At 42.7% G+C, this 22,981-nt stretch overlaps 1 protein-coding gene across 1 annotated transcript in view; it reads left to right on the top strand.

The window, feature by feature from the left end:
* Positions 1-22,981, top strand: part of SGCZ (sarcoglycan zeta) — a 517,747-nt gene that overhangs the window by 405,003 nt on the left and 89,763 nt on the right. The window contains exon 4 of the mRNA XM_019553415.1: positions 9,241-9,363. Coding sequence (XP_019408960.1) covers positions 9,241-9,363 — 123 coding nt within the window. The remainder of the gene's footprint in view (positions 1-9,240; positions 9,364-22,981) is intronic.

Here is a 22,981-nt window from a genome sequence, read left to right as displayed (position 1 = left end):
GCTGACTTCCTGCCCTTTGGGCAGAAGGCTGGACTCGATGATCTCCCGAGGTCCCTTCCAGCCCTAATGTCTAGGAAATCTATGAAATGTTTGGGTTGTTGGCAACTAAACTGGCACCTCCACCTGGGCTCCCCTGGGTGAGGTGGGCTGTGGATATCCAGCAGGACTAAAAAAAAGACATGTGAAAGGGCGAATGACCTCCCTGTGAGCCAATGGCCATACCTGGAGAGGAGATAGGAACCACCAAGTCACTTTGCCCAAAGAATCACCAGTGATGCAAAGCAACTCAGTTAACCTCGTGAGGAGTAAAGGAGGGTTGTTACAGCACCTAATATGTTCCAACAGCTGCAGTGGCTTCAGGAGTGACTTGACTTGTTGGTAATACAGAGTTCAGCTGGATTCACTACTTGCTATAATTCCTATGGCCTTAGTTCTGGCAGGGACATGGAAGGGCGGTACCCAGCTACTGCTATTCATTCCAGTTCCATGAAAGATTCTCCTAGTAGTTTCAGACAGGAAAAAAGGTTTAGGGACACCATCTGCATCTCCATATGCCCTCCTGTCAACTTGGAAAATGCTTCTGTGGAGCTGAAAGCTAGTTCTGTAGTACTATGTACATTCATCTGAAAGGTTTGTTGGAATGATATAGGGATATCGTCACATACTTTAATATGTACATTTCTACAAACACCAGTTCTCCTCAAGGGCTATTTCAACACAAGAAGATGAAGGTGCAAGGTTGTGACTTGGGCAACTCAGATTTTACACTCTGCTATCCCACAGTTAACTGCATGATCTTTGGCTAGTTTCTTAAGGCCAGACTCTTACAGCAGTGAAGGATTTAGGAATGCCAGTGCTTCAGTCAGTGTTACCCAGAGATATATAGCAGAGTTAAACCCCCATTCTGGATACTAGCGTGGCCATGAGAGCCTAAACCTCTGTGTGGAATAATTTACCTGCTTCTGTATAAACTAGCTAGCTTAGATGTTCTGCAGTATAGGCATAGCCTTATCTACACCTAAAATGGCACTTCTGTGGAATTCAAGAACCTAAATTGTTTTCAGCTACCGCTTATGGGTACCTGTACTCTATTGGAAATCTTAGTTTTAGATAATTAAAGTTTTCTAGGTGTCTAGAGTCCTATTTTCTCATAAAACCACAGTGCATACAAACATAAGGATAATAGTGTTAAATACAGTTTTATGCTACCTCTCTGAAGAGACTACACACACTATTTCAGTAAAACAAACTCCAGGAAACATGCATACACCCCACTAACACTGTCAGACCCCATTGGAGTTTGTGATACTTGTCTAAGCAACTCAGTATACTCATCCATTCCTTATTGTAATTTTAAGTTGTTCAAGGTTACAAAACAACAACAACAAAATGAATGGGATAAAAGATTATTCAACATGGGGCAGAATCAAAGGATTTAGAGGCCCTTAGCTCCTGAAATGCAATCTAAAGCCCAGAGTTACGTGTCTTGTTTCCCTTACATGTAAATGGGCAAAATTGGGTGTCACAGAATGGTACTGTGAAAAAAACAAAACAAAAATGCTGAATGGGGGGATCTATAGGTTAAGCAGAACAGTGCCAAAGTCCCCTAAAGACCCAATCTAATAGGTGTGTTTTGAGAGTAGGAACCTGAATGCCTAAGCTCAAGAAGATTCCCCATTCAGCATTTTTCATTTGTTTTTTCACAGTACCATTCTGTGGCACCCAATTTTGCCCAGTTACACTTAAGAGAAACAAGACACATAACTCTAGGCTTTAGGTTACATTTCAGGAGCCAAGGGCCTCTAAATCCTTTGATTCTGCCCCATGTTGAAAAATCTTTTATCCCATTCATTTTGTTGTTGTTTTGTTACCTTGAAAAACTTAAAATTACAATAAGGAATGGATGTGTATACTGAGATGACCAACCCAGATTCTGTCAATCAGTTTTACAAACAGATAATCTAGTCCCTTTAGATTAAAAAAGTTTATGGGCTTCCTGAAAAAGTGCCTCTCAGACTATAACGTGAATGATTCAAAGTGTCTATATCTGCAGCCTTTCCTTCATAGTTTGTTGCACTCTAGAAATCTAAATATATAAAGAAAACCTAGAGGTTTTTTAAGGAATTAAGTTGCATGTCACACAAGATCTGGGACTTTTGAATCTGGCTTCTGAATCAAAGCAAAATGCCAAATTTTCTAAATTTTCTGCAAGGGAAAATTTCAGAGGCCAATAATTTTGGGGGGGGGTCAATTTAAATGTTTTCCTTCTAGTTTTACTTCTGAAATTTTACATAATAATGATAATACAACATTTTAAAACTTTCAACATTGAAAGTCCTTAGAATGAAAAATGTACATTTCCTAAAATATAACTCTAGAATGTTTTCAACATGTAACCCTGGGTGCGACACAACACGTGCCCTCACCTGAATAGTGGGATCCTGGGGTACCCGGTAGCCAGTAGCCCTGCCCAGCCTCCCTGGGAAGCTGCTGCAGTGCCTCTGAGCAGAGAGCCTCCCCTTACAATCAAGCACCCTCGCAGACAATTCTCAAACTATTTACAAGATTTAATTATTTACAACATAACAAATAACAATTAAATAAACACATTGATGTACCAACTAATAAACCCTCAAGAAATTATTTACAGTCTCTCACTTGCACACGGTGTACTGGGGATCCCATGTGCACTGCCCCGGTGGGGTTTCTCAGGGAGCAAAACTGTCTGTGTCCCTGCACGTGGTCTGTGGATGCTCCCTGGTGCTGGTGTCCATTTTCATGCTCCTGGGGTCTCTGGGCAGCAAGGGTTTCCGGGTGTCAGGCAATGGCTCCTCTGTAGCCCCTGCAAAGACAGCCTTCCCCTGCCTTTCACCCCCTTCCTCGGCTCAGCAGGGAGCAGTATCTGAGCTGCAGGCTGTAACAACTCTCCTACCTTGCAGCCTGGCAAATGCAACCCCTCCCTGGGCTTTTCCTGCCCCTGGAGCCCCTCACCCCTTGGGGAAAACAGGGCAGACTCTGGCAGTCTCTCCCCCTCCCCCCCCAGCTCTGTTGTGCTCACCCAGCCATTCACCAGGCTGCAGGCAGGTCTTTCCTGGCTTGGAGTCTCCACACAATCAGCCCCACTCTGATCCTGCCTCCTCAGGCTCCCGGGCTGGAGCGAGGAACTGGATACTGTCTCTCTCCTGTAGCAGCCTTTTCTGCTGCTCCTTACAGCACTCCTAGGGGCTCTCTGAGGAACCGCTGTGTTGAGACTCTGTCTCTGGTCTCCAGCGTGTCCCTCAGCCCCACTCACTCTCTCTTGTCCCCCCCCATGGGAAAACTGCTCCCCCCTTTTATCCCAGCCTCTCAGCCAATCCCAGCCCAGAGCCTTCCCGGGCATTTGCTAATGGCTGTCTTTCAAAACCTCGCTGGGGTTACATCACCCCTCCCACTTCCAACAGGGCTGCCTCCAAAGCAGCTTCACTTGCCCTCAGAGCCTACAGTGCCCCATTGGGGCAAACTCTGTCTCTCTGCCAGGCAGCCCTCTCCATTCTTTCAGGTGGGTCCATTTTTTAAATGCTGCTACAAACATTTTTTCTGTTTTTCTTCCAAAATGAAATAACAAGCAAAGTGACCAAGTTTCACAAAGAATTTCAATTTGAATGGAATGACATGTTGCAATGGAATATAGTCTCAGTTTCTTTGACAAAGTCTGCACACATCTACAAGAGACACTTTTCTTGCACTAAACTAATGTACTGTGCTGTAAGGCATCACCATGTTAGTGTGCGCAGCAACTACTTTGCAGTAAATTAATCTAATGTGTGGTTTTATACTACTTGTATTGATATGCATGGGTCCAGCAGACAGCTGATGCTGCAGCTGGAATAGCTCTCCTAGCCCTATGTACATTGGGACCAGCCCCCGTGCCCCCTGCCAGCCTGGAGCTCCCCCTGGCTGCTGCTGGGTGCAAACAAGGGCAGAAGCAGCCCTGAACCAGTCAGGGTGCATGTGTAGATGTGATACTGGGGAAGGCTTACTGCATTTTTTCCAAATGCTTTTTAAACAATCCAGAGTAGTTGCATGCACCACCTCTGGGGGGAGTCTGTTCAAGGCCCTGGATACTTGGACTGTAAAGACATTTTTCCTTATGTCCAGTCTAAATAGGCCTTCCACCATTTGTGCCCATTAGACCTTGTTATTCTTTGGGGGGCCCTAGTGAACAACTGTTTTCCCAGATCTTGGTGCACACCCCTTATATGTTTATAGGCTGCTGCCAAGTCCCCTCTGAGCCTTCTTTTCTCCAGGCTGAAGAGGCCCATGTCCCTCAGCCTGGCCTTTGATCATGCAGGTGGCTCTCCTTTGGACTTTCTCAAGTTTATCCATATCCCTCCAGAAACAGGGGGTTCAAAACGGTACTCCAACTGCAACCACATTAAGGCCAAGTAAAGCAGGATGTTGCTGGTTTTGCTTGAGATGCATCGGTTGATGCATGCCAGAGTTGGGGTTTGCCTTGTGAGCTACAGCAGTGCATTGGTAGCTCATGTTCATCTTGTGATCAATCAAGACCCTCAAGTCTCTTGTTCATGGTGCTAGCGAGTGTAGCACTGCTGAGCCTGTAAGTATGATGCTGGTTTTTCCTTCCAAGGTGGAGCACTTTGCACTTCTCTACATTGAATGCCATCACAGTTTTTGTCTGCCCACCTCGTGAGCCTGTCCAGGTCAGCCTGTAACCCTAGCCTGTTCTCCTCCATCCCCCATAATTTAGTGTCATCCGCAAACTTTGCCAGTCTGCATCTGACGCCCAAATCCCGACCATTAATGAAGATGTTGAAGAGTACTGGCCCGAGTAATGAGCCCTGGGGGATACTGGTCGCATTGTGACATGTTGATTGGCTCCCATCAGCTAATACACTTTGGGTCCGAACCTGGAGCCAGTTCCCCAGCCATTAGACCATAAGATGGTCAAAGCTGCAGTTCCCTGGCTTAATCATGAGAACATCACGGGAGACCAAATGAAAGGCTTTCTTAAAATCCAGATATATGACATCAACCTTGTCTCCCTTATCCAGGCAATGCATCACCTGGTCATAGAAGGAGATGAGGTTGATCAGGCAGGACCTTTCAGCAACAAAGCCATGTTGTAAATGATTATAAAATTGTTTTAAAATCATTTATATTCACATTCTAAAATTCTAATTTTCACAAATTAGACAAAACTATTCATGTGCTGAACAGTACTGAAATTAAGATATGACAAACTGGAACTCTGTTTATATAATGATAGTGGACGTAGATGTGTAAGTATTAAGGGCTAATTTGAAAATATGCCACGTGCCTTTTATGTTTACATAGATTCCTAGAACTGCTTGATCCTTGAACTCTACATTATATGAAAATGTGACAGTACAGTGATACACAAATGGTGCAATCTTGTTGCTAGTAAATTCCACAGCAGAACATTAAAGAGACCAGGCTGAGACCTGAAGAGATTCTAATTTTCATATATATCCTATATAAATGTGCGCGCGCGCGCGCACACACACACACACACACACACACACACACACACATATCTCCTGAAGTCTCAGCCTGGTCTCTTTGGGTTGTATGGGTAGCAGCGCTCCATGCAACCCATGCAGTTGTATAAGAAGCAAAATGCGGATCAGCACTGAGAAAATGGTGGTGGCGTGCTTTTGATCTAAAACACTCAGAGGTAATTTAGTTCAAAAGCATACCACTGCCGTGTTCTGCACGCTGATGCACATTTTGCTGCTTATACAACTGCACATGGTGCATTACAGTTCACCTCAGCTCGTGTGTGGAGCAGACTTGATAAGCTGAGTCTGCTCCAAAGTGGTGGATCTCCAGCGTGTTGCTGGAAAATAAGTATGTGTATAAATGCCCTTCAATGTTCAATGTTGTGGAATTTACTAGCAGATATAGATATGTCTGCTAGCACTATATGTATATGTGCGTGCGCGCGCGCGCCTGTGTGTATAAATTAAATATTAATACATGAAGCAGCATTATTACTAGGTATGTACTAGCAAAGGACTGTTCAACTTTTAAGTGGCTGGGGGCCACATGCCACACAGGTTGCAACAGTGGGGGCCACACACGCACAAGCCACATGCCCCCAAGCCACACACCCAGCTGCAATATGTGTACAGGTAGCATTCACCTCAGTTCCTGGGCTGCACTCTTTGGGGTTGGAGCAGGAAATGAAAACTGAGGGAGGGAGGGAAAGCCTAGACCCTAGAAAGCCTAGGCAGGTAGGAATCTGGCATCACTGATTAACCCCTCATGGTCCACATGTGGCCAGTGGGCTTCCAGTTGAACAGCCCTGCACTATTACTTTGTTTTAGAAATAAATCAAGGGAGAATGTGCCATCAACTAAATCACCAGTAATGCTCTCTTAGGTATCATCATGGACTGGTGTGGAGAATTTCTTTTTAATAACTATCTAATATTTAATGATATTGTGTCTTGGAGGTATATAATTGCAATAATTTAATCTGAAAGCGTTAATGCAGAGCAGAAAGGCAGGGATTATTTCTTCCCATGCAAAACCTGTGCAGTCAGTGAAGCATGTTTTGCATATCCGTGTATAAGAAGAGAAGTACAGTACAAACTGCATTCTTTTATTGTGCTTATTTCAACCATCTATCATTTAAAAATTATTTTGAGCTTTGAATCCAATATGTGTATAAATCACCTGTGAATCACATAAAACCTAGAAACAAGCCATTTTAAATTTCTTTAAGTATTTCAACCCTGTATTTAATTTATTATATTTGCTTCTCTCTTTTAAATAAATGATGTGCTAATATCATCATCCATTTTATTTATGTGTTCTTGACTTGTGAGTTATGTGGCCATCCCTAACCTGTAGAACAAAATGGATGTATTCACTGTCAACATATGAATTATTTTGTAATGTAGTATATGCACAGCCTATAAATTTTATACATTTATCATTTAAAAAGAAGCATTACAAATCTGAGGAATGAACCTTCTGAGTAGTTTCTAAAGTCTGTTGATGCCTGTGTTTCTGTCAGCATTCATTTGTAGTCTCCTAATTCTTGACAGCACCAACCAGCAGCATAATCTTTTTTGAAATTCACAAAATAGACATTTCCCCATCTAGCTCATCTATGCAATCTGATCCAGTGCCTAGAATAGTGGAGACTTCATCTGACTGAAGGACCTTGAAGAATCTCCCACAAGGATGTTGTAACCATCACAGTATTAGGTATTATGGGTTGGGATTTCTAAATCACTCCTGTCCAAACTGTTCCACTTCATGGACTAGCTAAGTATTTATTGGGCAATAAAGAATGAGAGATTCTATAACGTAGTCTTTAGACTGAAGATACTTGACTTCAGTTCCTGATACAAAACTGAAACATTACATCATTGTATTTATTCTCCATTTCATGGCACTTTTAAACTTACGTACACTGTATAACACACAAGCAGCACTGAGGGAATGCAGGGATTCCTTATACAGACCTTCAAATGAGATCTGAAGGAAATATGCACCTTACAGGTTCAAAAACTATGCATGTACCTACTTTCAGTTTTGACAAATCAGGGAAAGCAAATATGGGAAAGATTCTTTGGGAACTCCTACAGAGTGATTGACCAGATAGAGCAATAAATTAGGATGCAGTAATACTAGGTTCTACTGTACTAATTACCCATGTGATCTTTGGCAAGCCACTTTACCACTCAGTTTCCCCATCCTGAAATAATTGCCAAAATAAATGAGTATTTTATTAAACATACACACACGTGCACACACTTATCACAATTCAAAATACAGCTAAAACCAGATATTAAAGGAAACCTTTATGAAATGCTACACTTTATGATGGGATAAAAGTCACTGCTTTCAAAAGAAGTGTCCTACATTTGTTGTTATAATCTACTACTTTTACTTTCCTTACTGGTAATATAAACATAATGCTCTGTTTTGAACAGTGTATATGTATTTTCATTCTGATAGGAGAATCATACCACTATATCCTGAATCATTTATGAACATTTTGACCAGCATATGAAAGAGTTTACTTGAAAATCCTTATCTCAAATTAGCTGTTAGGGCTTCTATGTTTCTGATTAGATTCCGGTCTGTTGATAATGGCCTGGACTGATGTTGGGCTGATGACTGCAGCATTATGCAAACAGGTGCATTTCTCATTATATGAACCAAATAGCTTCCACACAGCTGTGAGGCTGGATGTAATTGAGAAGACAACTCAGATAAGAATGGATCTCTATGTCTAGAGTACTATCCTGACAACCTATTGCTTTCCTATATAGAGTGTGTATGTGTGTGTAGGGGGTGGGGGGGTAATCCAGGCCTAAATGAGGTATTTGAGTATTGAAAACCAACTGAAAAACCTGACTTCATTGTAGAAAGAACAGTTCACAAAAGAGCTGATAGGTCCCTTATGGATTGTTATTAGTCACTATCATTTTCTGAGCTATACCTCTGCTTTCACTGAATAAATTGAAAGACGTTACAGATGAGCAAAATTATAAGAAAGGAATTAAAAGAAGACAAGGGGTATATTTAGGAACAAGAAGGAGAGTGATAAGGCAGTGGGATTAACAGTTTGTTCAAAAACTTTTTCATACATAACATGAGTGTACTTTTTCTTTAATCTCTGAAAAAAAATTAAGATTTTGAGTTCATTAGAATATTTTAAAAGTCTTGGTTATCTGAAAGTGTATTTGCTCTTTAAAGATATTCAACTGTGAACATTTGCAACAAGACTAAGCAAAAATAAATAAAGCTTGGAGCCTTTTCTACAAAATGTGTTTGGGTATTTTTTTCTAATTGATCTGGGGAGAATAAAGTAGTGCTTTGTCCTTTGTTCCTTTGTCAAAAGAGCCATGAATATTGTTTACAATAAAAGCTAAGAACCTTTTTGGATTGATATTTCAGCATCTCAAAATAGGACTTTTCTAAATTCTTGCTTCCTTTTCACTACTAGCAATGAGGTGTATTGCACTTATTATTATTGGTTTTAAAGTCCATGTTAATGTATAATAAAGGATTGATTATTACACAATGAAAAATTTATAATACAAAATGATCAACCAAGTCTACAAGAAATTAAGTGTCATGCAAAGCTTGAGCATGTGTTTTGGGGATTCAAAGTAAATCATGAAATTAACAATTTCAGAAATCTTTTCTTAGGTGAAGTATTCTGTTTCTCAGAATTCTTACAGAATCCTCTCAATTCCAGGAGCTGATGCTGTGGAGGCCCAGTGTAAGCGATTTGAAGTGAGGGCAAATGAAGGTGGAAAGCTACTGTTTTCTGCAGATGAAGATGAGATCATTATTGGAGCTGACAGGCTCAAAGTAACAGGTAGAGTAACAATCAGGTTTCTAAAAAGTATTTGTTTATATCTTAACATTACCAAAAACTTTATCCAATTAATCTGTCTCTACCAGATTTTTTTGAATGCTTTCTTCCACTGAATGTGTATATGAGGAAAAATATCTCATGATTTGCAGTGAATTCTTGACCTGTTCAAAACAATGTAGAATGAGCAACCAATAGATACAATATAATGTAATGAATGGAAGATATATTGACCGTTGTATTGGCTTTGTTGGGATCAAAGGTGAACTTAAAGTTTGTGAGACCAGCTGTTGTACAAATTACATGTTCAACGGAGGTTATTTTTGTCATAGTTATAAAGTATTGATGTTTGATTTATGTATGAGTTTGAAAATTTTATTTGGGTAATATCCTTTCATAAGCATAAAAGCTCCCTTTTAAATGGCATACAAAAAACTAGAATTCTTGGTTCCAAAATGATACTTTTTATTAGACCAACTGGAAAATGGCAAGAAATTAGTCCTTGCCTGCAAGCATTTGAGAACAAAGTCCATTTGGCTTTGGGAAAAGTGCATTTAATAGTTCTTCTAGTCTCAAAATTTCATATCTAATTTTTGTATGGCTCATAAGTATGAGCATGTTCTTGAAGAACCACATCAGTTTTTCTTGAATTTGAAAAGATAAAGCCTATTTCTGATTTGAATGTGTAAAATAATATAATAGGAAAATACAAAATAACTTGCACTTGGATGGCTAATTATTCTGTTTTGAGGAACAGTGAACTATTGGTATTGGGGGGAAAGAATCTCTAAAGCAGCTTCATTCACTTTTCACAGAGCATAAACTAAGGTAGAAACAGATATCACAATTATGCCACCGTAACATTTTTATGGCAGCACAAAGCCAAGCAAACAGATCTTCATACCTCTTGTTGTGCCACAAATACTCAAAATTTGCAGGTTATATCAATTTGTGCTGCTTTATTGCAGCAAATGTCTGTTCCGTTTGTAGTGGGAGATTGTGACCAGCCTGGAGCTTCAGCTGCTCTAGGCAGAAGCTCCCAGGACTTGATGGGCCCCAGGAATTCCTGCAGAGTGTCAGACACCTCAAGTCTTGGGAGTCCCAGGTTAGAAACACACTGGAGATTCCCCAGGGCATGAGTCTGAAAATAGGGAACATATTATTTCACATGACAGAAACACTGCCCAACGTGGGACCAACAGGAGACATGTGTTTTGCTTGGTGAAACAGGTCAGCTGTGCCAGGACACATCCTGCCAGACAGCTAATCTGCCTCAGTAGGACCTAGAGACCCTACTTGGTGTATGGATGCATTATTACACACCTGCAACTGCTGAAATGTTGGCCTGAAAAGAGTTGGCTCGACTACATTTGGTTTAGATGAGCAGCTAATCTTTAACGACTTAATAAGGACTTAACTCTCTCCCTCTCTCAATATAATTTTATCATTCATAGTTTCATAGTAGTTTGGGGTCAGAAGGGAACTGAATAGATCATCTAGTCTGACTCCCCACCTGGTAGGAACACATGCTGGGATCACACAACCCCAGATGGGTGTTCGTCCAACCTCTTTTTGAATTTACCCAAGGTAGGAGCAAGGACCACTTCCCTAGGAAGTTGGTTCCAGATCCTAGCCACCCTAACAGTGAAATAGTGCCTCCTAATCTCTAACCTGAACCTATTCTCCAGCAGCTTCTAGCCATTGTTCCTCGTCACCCCAGGCACTGCTGGGGAGAATAGGGCCCTTCGTATTTGCTGTTGATCTTCCCTAATGAGTTTGTAGGCAGCCACCAAATCCCCCCTCAGCTTCCGCTTGCTGAAGCTGAACAGGTTTAGGTCCCTCTGCCTCTCCGCATAAGGTCTGCCCTGTTACCCTCCAACCAAACAGGTGGCCCTCCTCTGAACCCTCTCAAGGCAGGCCACATCCTTCTTAAAGTGCAGTGCCCAAAACTGGACACAGTACTCCAACTGTGGCCTGACCAATGTTGCGTAGAGAGGGAGTATCACTCTCTGGACCGGCTTGAGATGCATCTTTGGCTGCACTTCAAGGTGCGGTTGGCTTTGCTGGCTGTGGTCTGGCATGGGCGGTTCATGTTCATCTTGGAGTCAATAATGACTACAAGATCCTTTTCCACCTCTGTGCTCACAAGGGTCAGCTCCCCAGCTTGTATGAATGCTGTGGATTCCTTCTCCCCAGGTGCAGCACCCTGCATTTATCTACATTGAACCCCATTCTGTTACCATCTGCCCACTTCTGTAGTCTGTCTAAATCTAATTGCAGCGTCTCTCTCCCTTCGAGCGTGCCTACCTCTCACCACATCTTGTGTCATCAGCAGACTTGGATGACTATTTCCCCCCTCTCGTACAAGTCACTGATGAAGATGTTGAACAGTGTAGGCCCCAGGACCGAGCCCTGAGGGACCCCACTATTCACATCCTGCCAGGTCAAGTACAACCCGTCCACCACCACTCTCTGGGTGCATCCCATCAGCCAATTTTTGACCCATCCAACTGTATAGGCATCATTGCCACAGTTACTCAATTTATTAATGAGACTGGGGTGAGAGACAGTGTCAAAGGCCTTCTTAAAGTCCAGAAAGACTATGTCCACAGCGACACCATCATCCAGGGATTTAGTTACCTTGTCATAAAAGGTCATCAGGTTGGTCTGGCAGGACCTGCCTTTGATGAACCCATGTTGATTTCCCTGGGCATGTTCTCCTCTGCTCGACCCTCACAGATGTGATCCTTGATAATTTTTTCAAGGATTTTCCCCAAGGCTGATGTGAGGCTTATGGGCCTACAGTTTCCTGGGTCTTCCTTTCTCCCTTTCTTATAAATGGAGACCAAAAAATCCCTAACTACATCTGCACAGACCCAAGACCTGGCAGTGCTATCCCCAAGTTTGCCCCTACCTGTGGTGTGAGAGCTGTCCTGGTCCCTGTCCAAAAAAGCAGAGGCAAAGAACTTGTTAAAAATTCTGGTTTTTTCATCTGGCATAGCCACAAGATTACCATTTGAGTCTAGCAGGGGCCCTACATTACCCAATGCCCTCTTCTTGCTCCCAATGTATTTGAAGAATGACTTTTTGTTGTCCTTAATCCCGGTTGCTAGCCTGAGCTCCACCCCTGCCTTGGCCTTCCTAATACCCCTCCTAGACTCATGGGCCAAGGAGGAGTATTCCTCCTTGGTGATAGCCTCTCCCTTCCACCAGGTTTATGCCTCCCTTTTGGCCCTCAGGCATTCTCAAATGCCTTTGCTGAGCCATGGGGGTTTTAGGGCACTCTTACCCTGCTTCTTTTCCCTTCTTACGTTTTAAAAAAGCAGGGGAAGGATGGGAAGGACATAAAGGATGTGCATTTTTGCTTACAACTGTGTTGATGGACAGTGAAGATTTATTATTATTTTTTCACTCCAGATCATCCATTCCTATTTTATCTTTACTTCCTTGAATAGCCCATGCTCTCCTCATCACAGATGGGTACTTCATAATAAAAAGCTTTTTTTCTAGTAGGAAGTTAGTAGTGGTGCAGTGTCCAGTGAAATAGTATTAATTCCAGCTATTTACCAGAATAAGAAAAAAAAAAATCAATTTCCTATCGATTCAGAGAAGTTCTTCACAACTAGAAGTTTTTAGGAGACTTTTATCATAATAATGGAGCACAGACAGAGGAGAAGCAATATAACATGAGAAGAACAAAAGAGAGTCATCTTGGAGGCCTTGCTGGGACCCAGACTCCCAGACAGGTTGTTAAATATTTAAAGGTTCAATCTTAAACAAACAATTTGACACGGGAGCTTTCACAGTGGCTATTAAAAGTTTATTAAAAAATGTTTCACAAAGGACATAGAAGAGCTAAAAGTGCTGTAGACATGATGATATTTCTCTGTTGAAAGACTAAAAAAAATGCAATGTTTAGCTGAACTTTACATCGATTTACATAGCCCAGATTTCAAAGTAACTGAAAACCCTTAGCATCCATTCATTTCAATTATACTGCTAACCATAATTGAGCCTATAATGCATATATTGGGTACATATAGTTGCACATCTGAAAAAAAAGTATTTTTCTCTGAAAGAAACTATATGTATACATACACACATATACACAGTTTATTTCAGGGAAAAATATTATCTGGCTAACACACACTCATGCACACACACCCCCAAGCAGGAGGGAAGGTAAAAGCAAAAAGCACATAAAAATCTGACTTAATGCTACTTTGACACTTTATCAGAGTCTTGGGGTTTATTATGTATATGGTCCTCTAGCAATCATTCTTGCTCAAAAAAATAAAAGGATGAAGTTGTATTTACTTAAAGCAGATTTTCTTACGGCTTTTGTTTTCCCACAGTAAACTGGAGATGGAGGATGAGGGGATAGTGCCAAACATTCTACCCAAAATTAATATCATATTTTAGGCATTTTTCTTAAAATAAAATTTGGAAACAAAGGGCCAGCTTTACAAGGAGACAGAGGTACCCCTTACAAAAGTACAGAGAGGGGCTGGAGCACTCTTTTTTTTCTAGTTCAGTGATGAGGGAACTCACTTGGGATCGTCCTCCTATTTAATTCATAACATGGATTTGAACATGAGTGTTCACCTTCTAAGAAGAGTGCTCAACCCCCTGGGCTATAAAATAGTCTGGTCTTTATCTTTCATACTGAAGTAGCTCCTCTTTGTACAAATAATGAAAGATACTTTGGAGGAACAGTGAACAAAGGGGGAAAAAAAGAACTGGTGGTTGGAGTATCCACTTTAGAGTAAGAACACTGGTCCAGCCCCTGCTTTGCTATCTACTTTTTTATGTGGAACAGATTCAGGAGGAGAGACTGGGACAGAGCCCATATTCTCTTAAAGCCCAAAGGTTTGGGCACTCTCTTAAGTGGTTGGGGATCTAAATTGGAGAGCAGTAATTTGAATCTGGGTTCTCCAGTACCCTAAAGAGAAAGTATTTATAGGGTGGCACTACTATCCCATTCTTTATTCTGTGAATGCTGCCTAGGCCTGCTTCTGAATCTAATCTCAAACTGAAACATTTTAGATAGGAATAGATAGTTTTGAGATTTCTCTTGTTATATGAATTTTATTTTATATTAATTTTATTATAAGACAGATACAAACAAAAATCATGAATAGTTTTAGCTCCCCTAAATGTGCATTTCTGGTGGAGAAGCTATTCTTTAAGTACAAATTTAATTCGGCTCCACTTCCTACATTAGATAAAATGAAATATTAGTAACTGAATATTTGTTTGTATATTTCTATAACACTTATTCATATATGTGCAGTGGTTGCAATGGAAAACTTCCTAATGCGTGCAACTCCTGCAGAGTTTGATAACTAGCTCTGCAGTAAAGCATCACCATTTATAGGTGCACTGGCATTAGGGCACAGCAAATTAATTAACTCCACCAGGATAGTACTGTCCAGCACAGTACTATCCTACAGCAGAATAATTTACATTGTCACAACACATGTGTAGATAATGACAGTAGCTGGCTGAGGCCTGAGGGGCTACAGTGTGGGACCTGTTTACTGCCTAGCCTCTCACTGTAGCATCCTCATGCCCCAGCCAGCCCTGCCACTGCCCAACGCCACCCAGAGTTTAGAGCTGACCTCCCAGATCCCCTGCCAGCCCCAGACTGCTCCTCCCTGGCTCAAAATGCTACAGTGCCAGGTGCACATGCAGACACTGTACCTGGGAGCAGCTCACTCTGGTCTGAACTTCTCCAGAGTTCATTACTGTGTGCTAACTGTGCATGTAGATGCCATGTTCAGATATGGGTGACCATGTGGTATGTGGTGCCGCAGATACGTCTGGAGTGCCACATATGGCATATACAGCTGTTCTCTGTGCTGAAAGAGAGCATTATGGGGGGGAAGTTGACTCTTGCATATCCAGGGGTCAGAAAACCTGTGCAAAAAAAAATGTGGAGCAGTGCATGTGAGGACAGTGTGTGCTGCTTGGAATGGCTGGCTGGAACCTCACTCCAAATGCCGGCCATTCCAAGTGACAGAATTGCCACAGCTGCAGCCCAAGGAGGCCCCTCAAGACTCCATGTAAGGCTGCTGGGGTGAGCCTAATGCTGGCTCACCCTCCCCTAGCCTCCCCTAACCCACCCATGGTAACCAGCTGCACACTAAAGGGTGTGTGGCACAAGTGTTCCCAGGGACATCTAGCAGCAGCACAACGTGTTGTCCTCAGGAAACAAAACTTTCACGCTCGTGTGGACACTGGGTGCATCCAGACATGCAGGCACATGCAGTTTGTGGCACCATAAATCTTTTTGTGGTTTTCAACCTTTTCAGACCAGACTTGAGGCACCCCTTCATAGACTTGAGGACCCCTTGGAAAACACAATCTTTTAGTTTTGACTGTTTTTTGACTGCTAGACAGATACTAGAGCTATTCTTCTGTTGCAAAGAATTCAAAAAGACCACAACAGGTCAGAGTGTTTCTAACACTATGGTTTCCTATGTGAAAACTCTGATTTTCTTAGCCATGGCACCTTAGCTGAGAATCACTAGCCCAGAATAATGAAGTGGTTAAGTATGTGGGAGGCCCAGCAGAAATTTGAACCTCCATTTCATACATCAAAATTAAGCAGCCTAACTTACTTGACAACTCTAGGGTGAATAAAATTCCTGTCTGCCAGCCAGTTATTCCTACTATGCAGTCTAGAGGACCTTCAGACACTGATTTTGATACTATCTATGCAAACCCTTACTCCTATGAATAGTCCCATTCTTTTTTAAAGGAATCACTCATGTGAGTGAAGTTAGACATATGTGTAAGTCTTTGTGTGGTCAGAGTCTAAGGGAATACTGTATAGATTTTGGTAATGCTGTCTTCCATTATCTAAGCAATCATAAAGTTCTTTGATGTAACTTTATGAATTTTCAAAATTACTCAGTAACTCTCTTGCTTTACTTAAGAGCACTTGACTGCTAAACACCTGTGAAAGTCTGCCTTAGGTATGTGGATGTATCATCTCTGAAAAGTATGTGGTAATTTACCAAATAATCATAAGATTATTAGTTAAAACGAATGTATGAAAACAGTACAGAAGGATGCAAATACTGGGGTGATAACTGAGCAAAATTTGTACTGGAAGTTTGGACGAAATCTTTTGACTTCTTGGGATCTAATATGTCAGGGATGAATAGTAAATGCAGAGAACGAATCCTCTGGAATCCTAACTAGAAAGTGTTGAGGCACATCCTGTAGTGACTTTTTAGCATCTGTAACATGTAAGTAATGCAGAAAGTCTACTTTGTTGTGATTCCTTGAACAGATTTACTCTTGAGCTTAGGTTTGATTATTCTGACCCAGACTTTTCTGAAAATGAGCCGAGGGTAGCACTGAACACAGAACTCTTAGTGGTTCTGTGTACTAAAGATATTTTTTTCATTCCCTTCAGCTCTTCCCTCCTTCCTTATACAATATAAGATATGGAATCCATTCCAATCAGAAAATCTTTTGAATGAGAACATGCTGTCATTTGTATCTTTAGTTGAACTCATCTTTAAAAGGTACTTGTGTTAAAATTTCCTTCATGTTTGGTAATGTTGGAATGATGTTATAGCCACCTTGCTCCAGGAAATCATAGTTTCATAGTGCCTAGGGTCGGAAGGGACCTAACCAAATCATCTGGTCCAACCCCCTGCCCTAGGAAATATATGAGAGGCAAGGATTTTTGTGGGTAAGATCTTTTATTGGATCAACTGCATGGTTGGGATAGACTTAGACAAACTTTCAAAGATTAAAAACAGTTTGGGCTACGAAACTGGAGAAGAGGGGCAAACAAGCAAATAACAGGAGAAAGGATAGTCTGATTAGGGGAAGCTCAAAACCTTTCAAAAGGGAAGAGGGTTGTTATCACCTGTAGTATGAAGAATGATTATCTGGAGTCAGTTAGATTAGATATGCCAGAAATTCAGTGTTAGTGTTCATTTCAATTCCTAACCAAGGACTATAAAATTATATAGAAGGTAAAATTTAGACAGGGGAATAACATTAATAAAATGTATTTCTTTGCAGAAAATACCTCCAAATTTGACATTTCTACTCTACCTGTTAAATCAATTATTTCAAAACTTAAAAAATCATTCTTCACTGTGGCCTTCTGAATAACCATACTAATTAGCTGAAATGCAGGACCTCATAAACAACACAGGTCAGAATCCAGAACTTTGTACTATAAAAAAGCACCAGGGTCCTTTTAAAGTTATTTTTAATCAGCTTATAAATAATAATATGATCTCCTATTATATGAAGTTAGAAGTTTCAAATTAAATGGCTTTTCTAATAGAGTTGCATACCCCTCCCCCAACACACACACACACAAATCTAAACTCCTAGACACCTGAAAAGGTAATGGAGTATAAACTGTAATGAGTCACATAAGTTTTATTACTGACTGTAATCCAGGGATGAAGCTATTGAGCTAAGTTACAAATATAAGAAAGGAACTACAGAATTTCTATGAACTGTATGTATATATTCAAAATATAGGCCCACAGAAAAGGCTGAAATCCCACCACAAGGCATTCAATCCTCAGCTTGGGAAAAAGCACAGAATTTCATACAGCAAGGTGTTGCATTCTGACCAAAGACTGTACATCGCTTCTAAATTTTTCAGCAACACTTGCTGAGGCAGTGAGTCTCAGTGATCCAATTCTGATATCCATCCAGGCAGCTTGGAGCCCAGCACTGAGCTGGTAAATCTGGTGTGGGGGAAGAAGGGCTGGGAGGAGGGAAGGGGAGCCGGGGGGGCAGATAGAGGCCCCTGCGGTGGGGAAGGGAGTGGGGCTGGGGCAGGCATTGCTCAGCCAGGGCAGGGCACAGGATGGAGTTATTAGTGACTCATCTGGGAGGTGTAGTGGGGGCAAAGAGCTCCCACCACTGCATGCACCCCAGAAGGACATGAGGGTGTGTGCCCTGGATCTGCACAGGGCAAGGGCAGGCTGCTGCTGCATGCTGGGGCCAGGGCGGTGCCAGGCTCTTCCTGGTGGGGGTTGGGCCAAGCTGAGCTCAGGGCAGGAGGTAGCAGTGCTGAGAGCGGGGCTATGGGGGTACTACGGTGAATTTTGGGATGGCTGCAGCCCCCACCATAGCCCCCATCCCAGCACTGCAACAGCCTGCCTTGACCAGAGCCCTGCTCAGCCGCCACCAGGAATAGTCTGGCACAGCACCTGCCCCAGCCCATGTTTGCCCCATGTGCAGATACAGGGACACTCCCCACCGCCCATGCCCTCCTGGGGTGTATGCAGCAGTGGGAGCTGACTCCCATTCCCATGCCCCCCTTGAGCTGCAACTCCATCTTGTGCCCTGCCCCAGCTGAGCAGCCCCTACCCTTTCCCCACTCCCTCCCTCATTGTGGGGGCCTCTATCACTCCCTGCCCCATGCCCCTTCCCTCCCTGCAGCCCTTCTCCCACACCAGACTTACCAGCCTGATGCTGGTCTCCAAGCTGCCCAGCTGCATATTGGAATTGGATTGGTATAGGCTGATATGGCTCCTTAAAAAAAATCAGCCATTGGTATTGGCCCAAAAAAATCTATCAGTGCACCCCTAATAAAAATGGGCAAGGTTCTCTGGCCATACAAGGTAATTTTGAACTGCATAAACATTGTAAAGAGCATGTTAAAATTGCAAAGCCAAAGTTTTGGCGAATTCCTTGTCAACCAAAGAATTCTCAGCTCCACTTCTGCCTGTTGCAACTGTTGTGCCCACCCTGTACATTCAGGAAAAGCAAATGTCAGAAGCTTCTCTGGTCAGAGATTAATGACGCAAGTTGGAGCAGTTTATCACCTTCTGTGACTCAATGGCCATTTTTATATATGCTCGGGGATGCAGTACCAGGTGATTTAATTAGTGAGCCATGTTAATTAGAAGTGCCTGTGTGTCATGTGTAACAGCATCCCCATGTGTCTCTACTCTGAAAAAAATGGCAGCTGGGCACTTCTAACTAAAGCTTATCAGCAAAGCTAACCGCACTTGATCATGCATCAGCAGATGCATGGCAAATAGAACCAGGGAGGTGATACTTCCTCTTTATGCGGCATTGGTCAGACCACAATTGGAGTACTGTGTCCAGTTTTGGGCACTGTACTTCAAGAAGGATGTTGATAGACTCAAAAGAGTCCAGAGGAGGGCCATTTGTATGGTTAGGGGCTTACAGGACAAGCCCTGTGAGAAGAGACTGAGGGACCTGGACCTCTTCAGCCTCCGCAAGAGAAGACTGAGAGGTGATCTTGTGGCTGCTTACAAATTCATTAGGAGGACACAGCAAGGGATCAGATATGCTGTATTCACTAGGGCACCTCTTCAGGTAACAAGGAACAATAGTCACAAACTGACAGAGAGCAGATTTAGGCTAGATATCAGGAAAACCTTCTTCATGGTAACGGTGGTCAAAATTTGGAATGGGTAGTGCTTTCCCCTACCTTGGGGGCCTTTAAGAGAAGGCTGGATAGGCACCTGGCTGGTATCATCTGACCCCAGCACTCTTTCCTGCCTAGCCAGGGGGTCAGACTCAGTGATCTGTTAAGGTCCCTTCTGACCCTAGCATCTATTAATGAGTTTTATTTCAAAATGTCCCGCTGACATTTTTTCAATGTGGGGATGCTGATACATGTGGTATGGAAGGTTGCCAGAGCATGTCAGTTTCTGTGCTTCAGCAGACTCAATTAATCATGTTTGCTCTGATGGGCTGGATTCCCAGCCTGTTGGAGCAGGCTCCCTGAATGTCCATAGGAGCCAAATGAACTTAAATGATATCAGGAGGCCATAACCTTTGTGGAGTTAGGATGTAGTTGGGAGTTGAGCCTGTCCATTTAGGCAGTTAAGATAGGCTGAACAAAAACAAATCCATAAAAAAAACCCATAAATATGTTCCCAAATGCATGATAGGCAAGGATTTTGTGAATGTGTCTATTGGACCAACTGCATAATTGGGGTAGACATAGACAAGCTTTGTAGTAGGTTTGAAAAGATTCAGATAGGGTGTTGAAATTCTATCTCCAGGCTTTTGTGAATTTGGAATAAAAGTCTATATTTTTCAGGTCAGACCCATCCCTATTTTTAAGATACAGCTCTAGCAGATAAGAAGAGCAAGTCATAGAGCAATTTCATTATTTTTGCTATTTACAAAATATTTACTTGCAATTTATTTATGCCTGGAAACATAATCCAGGTGATGAGGACAAATTCTGACTGAACTGATTTTGTAGCATACTGGTTCAGTTAAAAAAAAAAGGGTGGGGGGCGGGTCTAACTGCCATCCATATGATAATGACAGTCCGGGCCCAAATATCTTATTAGTAGAGATACTGGTTTTCTCTGATCAACCCTGCACCTCAAATTTTCAGATATAAAAAAGTAACCTAAAACCACATTTTTCCATGATTAAAATGAAATGCCACTAAGCATGCATGCATACACACACACACACTTACATACATACACACAGAGGTGTTCCACATTTTTCCATGATTAAAAAGAATTTCATAGATTTCATATGGCTGGAAAGGACTTCGGAGATCATCAAGTCCAACACCCTGCCCCAGGGACAGGAAGTCAGCTGTGGTCAAAGGATCCCAGCAAGATAAGCATCCAAACATTTCTTGAATGAGTCCAGAGTATGTGCCTGCACCACTTCTGGAGGGATTCTATTCCAGGTCTTGGGGGCTCGAACAGTTGAGAATTTTTTTCAAATGGTCTTGGAGGAGTTTGACTGTTCGTCCTTGTTTTTCCTTGGGGCACTCTGGTGAACAGACTCTCTCCCAGGTCCGGATGTGCATCCCTTATAAGCAGCCACCAGGTCCACCTGAGCCTGCACTTTTCCAGACTGAAGAGTCCCATGTCTCTCAGCCTCTCTTCACAAGGCCTGTTCTCTTGCCCTCTAATCATGGGCATGGCTGTCCTCTGGACTCTCTCAAGCTTCTCAACATCCTTCTTGAATTGTGGAGCCCAGAACTGCATGCAGTACTTCAGCTGCAGCCTCATCAAGGCTGAATGCAGCAGGAGGATGACATCCTGAGATTTACTTGATAAGCATCTATGGATGCAAGCTAGAGTTTTGTTTGCTTTACCAGCTGGAACATCGCATTGGTGGCTCATGTTCATCTTGTGGTCAGGCATCACCCCCAGTCTCTTTCAGTAGTGGTGCTAGCAAGTGTTGCACTGTCAAGCCTGTAAGTATGCTGAGGGTTCCCAACCCCCCTGAGGTGGAGTACCTTGCATTCATCAGTATTGAACATCATCAGGTTTGTATCTGCCCACTTACTAAGTTTATCCAAGTCAGCCTGGATCATGAGCCTGTCCTCAGGTGTGGACGGTATGCCCCAAAGTTTAGTGTCATTGGCGAACTTAGCCAGTGTGCTTCTGACACCAATGTCCACATCATTGATGAAGATGTTAAAGAGTACCAGTCCAAGGACAGAGCCTTGGGGGATGCCACTGGTCATGGAGCACCATAATGATTCACTACCATTGACCACTAGTCTCTGGGTCCAATCTTGGAGCCCAGTTCACAGCCATCAGACTGTGGTATAGCCAAGGCCACAGTTGGCCAATTTTTCCGTGAGGAAATCATGGGAAACCAGATCAAAGGCTTTTTTAAAGTCTAGATATATGACATCAATCTCTTCTACCTTGTCCAGGTGATATGTCACCTGGTCATAGAAGATTACATTGGTCAGGCAAGACCTACCCATGACAAACCCTTGCTGGCTGTCCCTCAGGATGTTGGCCTCAGCCAGCTTATCCAGACGGGTCTCCTTGATAATTTTCTCCAGAATCTTACCAGGGATTGAGGTCAAGTTGGTTGGCCTGTAATTCCAGGGATCTACCTTCCGCCCTTTCTTGAAAATCGGTACAACATTGGCCTTCTGCCAGTCTTCAGGTACTTCACCTGAGCACCACAAGTTTTTGACTATTTTTGCCAATGGTTGGGCTATGACACCTGCCAGCTCCTTGGGTATTCTAGGGTGTAATCTTTCAGGATCAGCTGACTTGAAGGTGTCCAGCATCTCAAGATGATCCTTTACTAGATCAACACAAATGCTGGGTATAAATACATCCTCACCCTGGCCGTCCCATGTCTTGCTAGGCAGAGTGGTCCCATTGGACCAATGAAAGACCAACATGAAGTACCCATTAAGCAGATTGGCCTTTTCCTGGGTGCCGGTTATGAGCTGTCCCAGTTGGTTCAGCAGGGGGCCAATGTTACCTTTGCTTTTTTTCCAACTCCCTACATATCTGAAAAAGGACTTTTTGTTATCCTTGATATGTGAAGCCAGATGGAGCTCAGTTGCAGCCTTGGCTTTTATAGTTTCATAGTTTCTAAGGTCAGAAGGGACCTGAGTAAATCATCTAGTCCGACCCCCTGCCATGGCAGGAAAGAGTACTGGGGTAAAACGACCCCAGCAAGGTGTACATCTAGCCTCCTCTTAAAGTCCCCCAGGATAGGAGCCAGCACCACTTCTCTAGGAAGTTGGTTCCAGATCCTAGCCGCCTTGACCGTGAAGTAGCCCCTCCTGATATCTAGCCTAAATCTACCCTCTGCCAGCTTGTGACCATTATTCCTGGTCACTCCTGGTAGTGCTCGGGGG

This window comes from Crocodylus porosus, unplaced genomic scaffold, assembly GCF_001723895.1.
Source record: "Crocodylus porosus isolate Cpor-Errol unplaced genomic scaffold, CroPor_comp1, whole genome shotgun sequence".
In the NCBI taxonomy this organism is placed as follows: domain Eukaryota; kingdom Metazoa; phylum Chordata; order Crocodylia; family Crocodylidae; genus Crocodylus; species Crocodylus porosus.
This window is presented reverse-complemented; position numbering and strand designations above follow the sequence as displayed.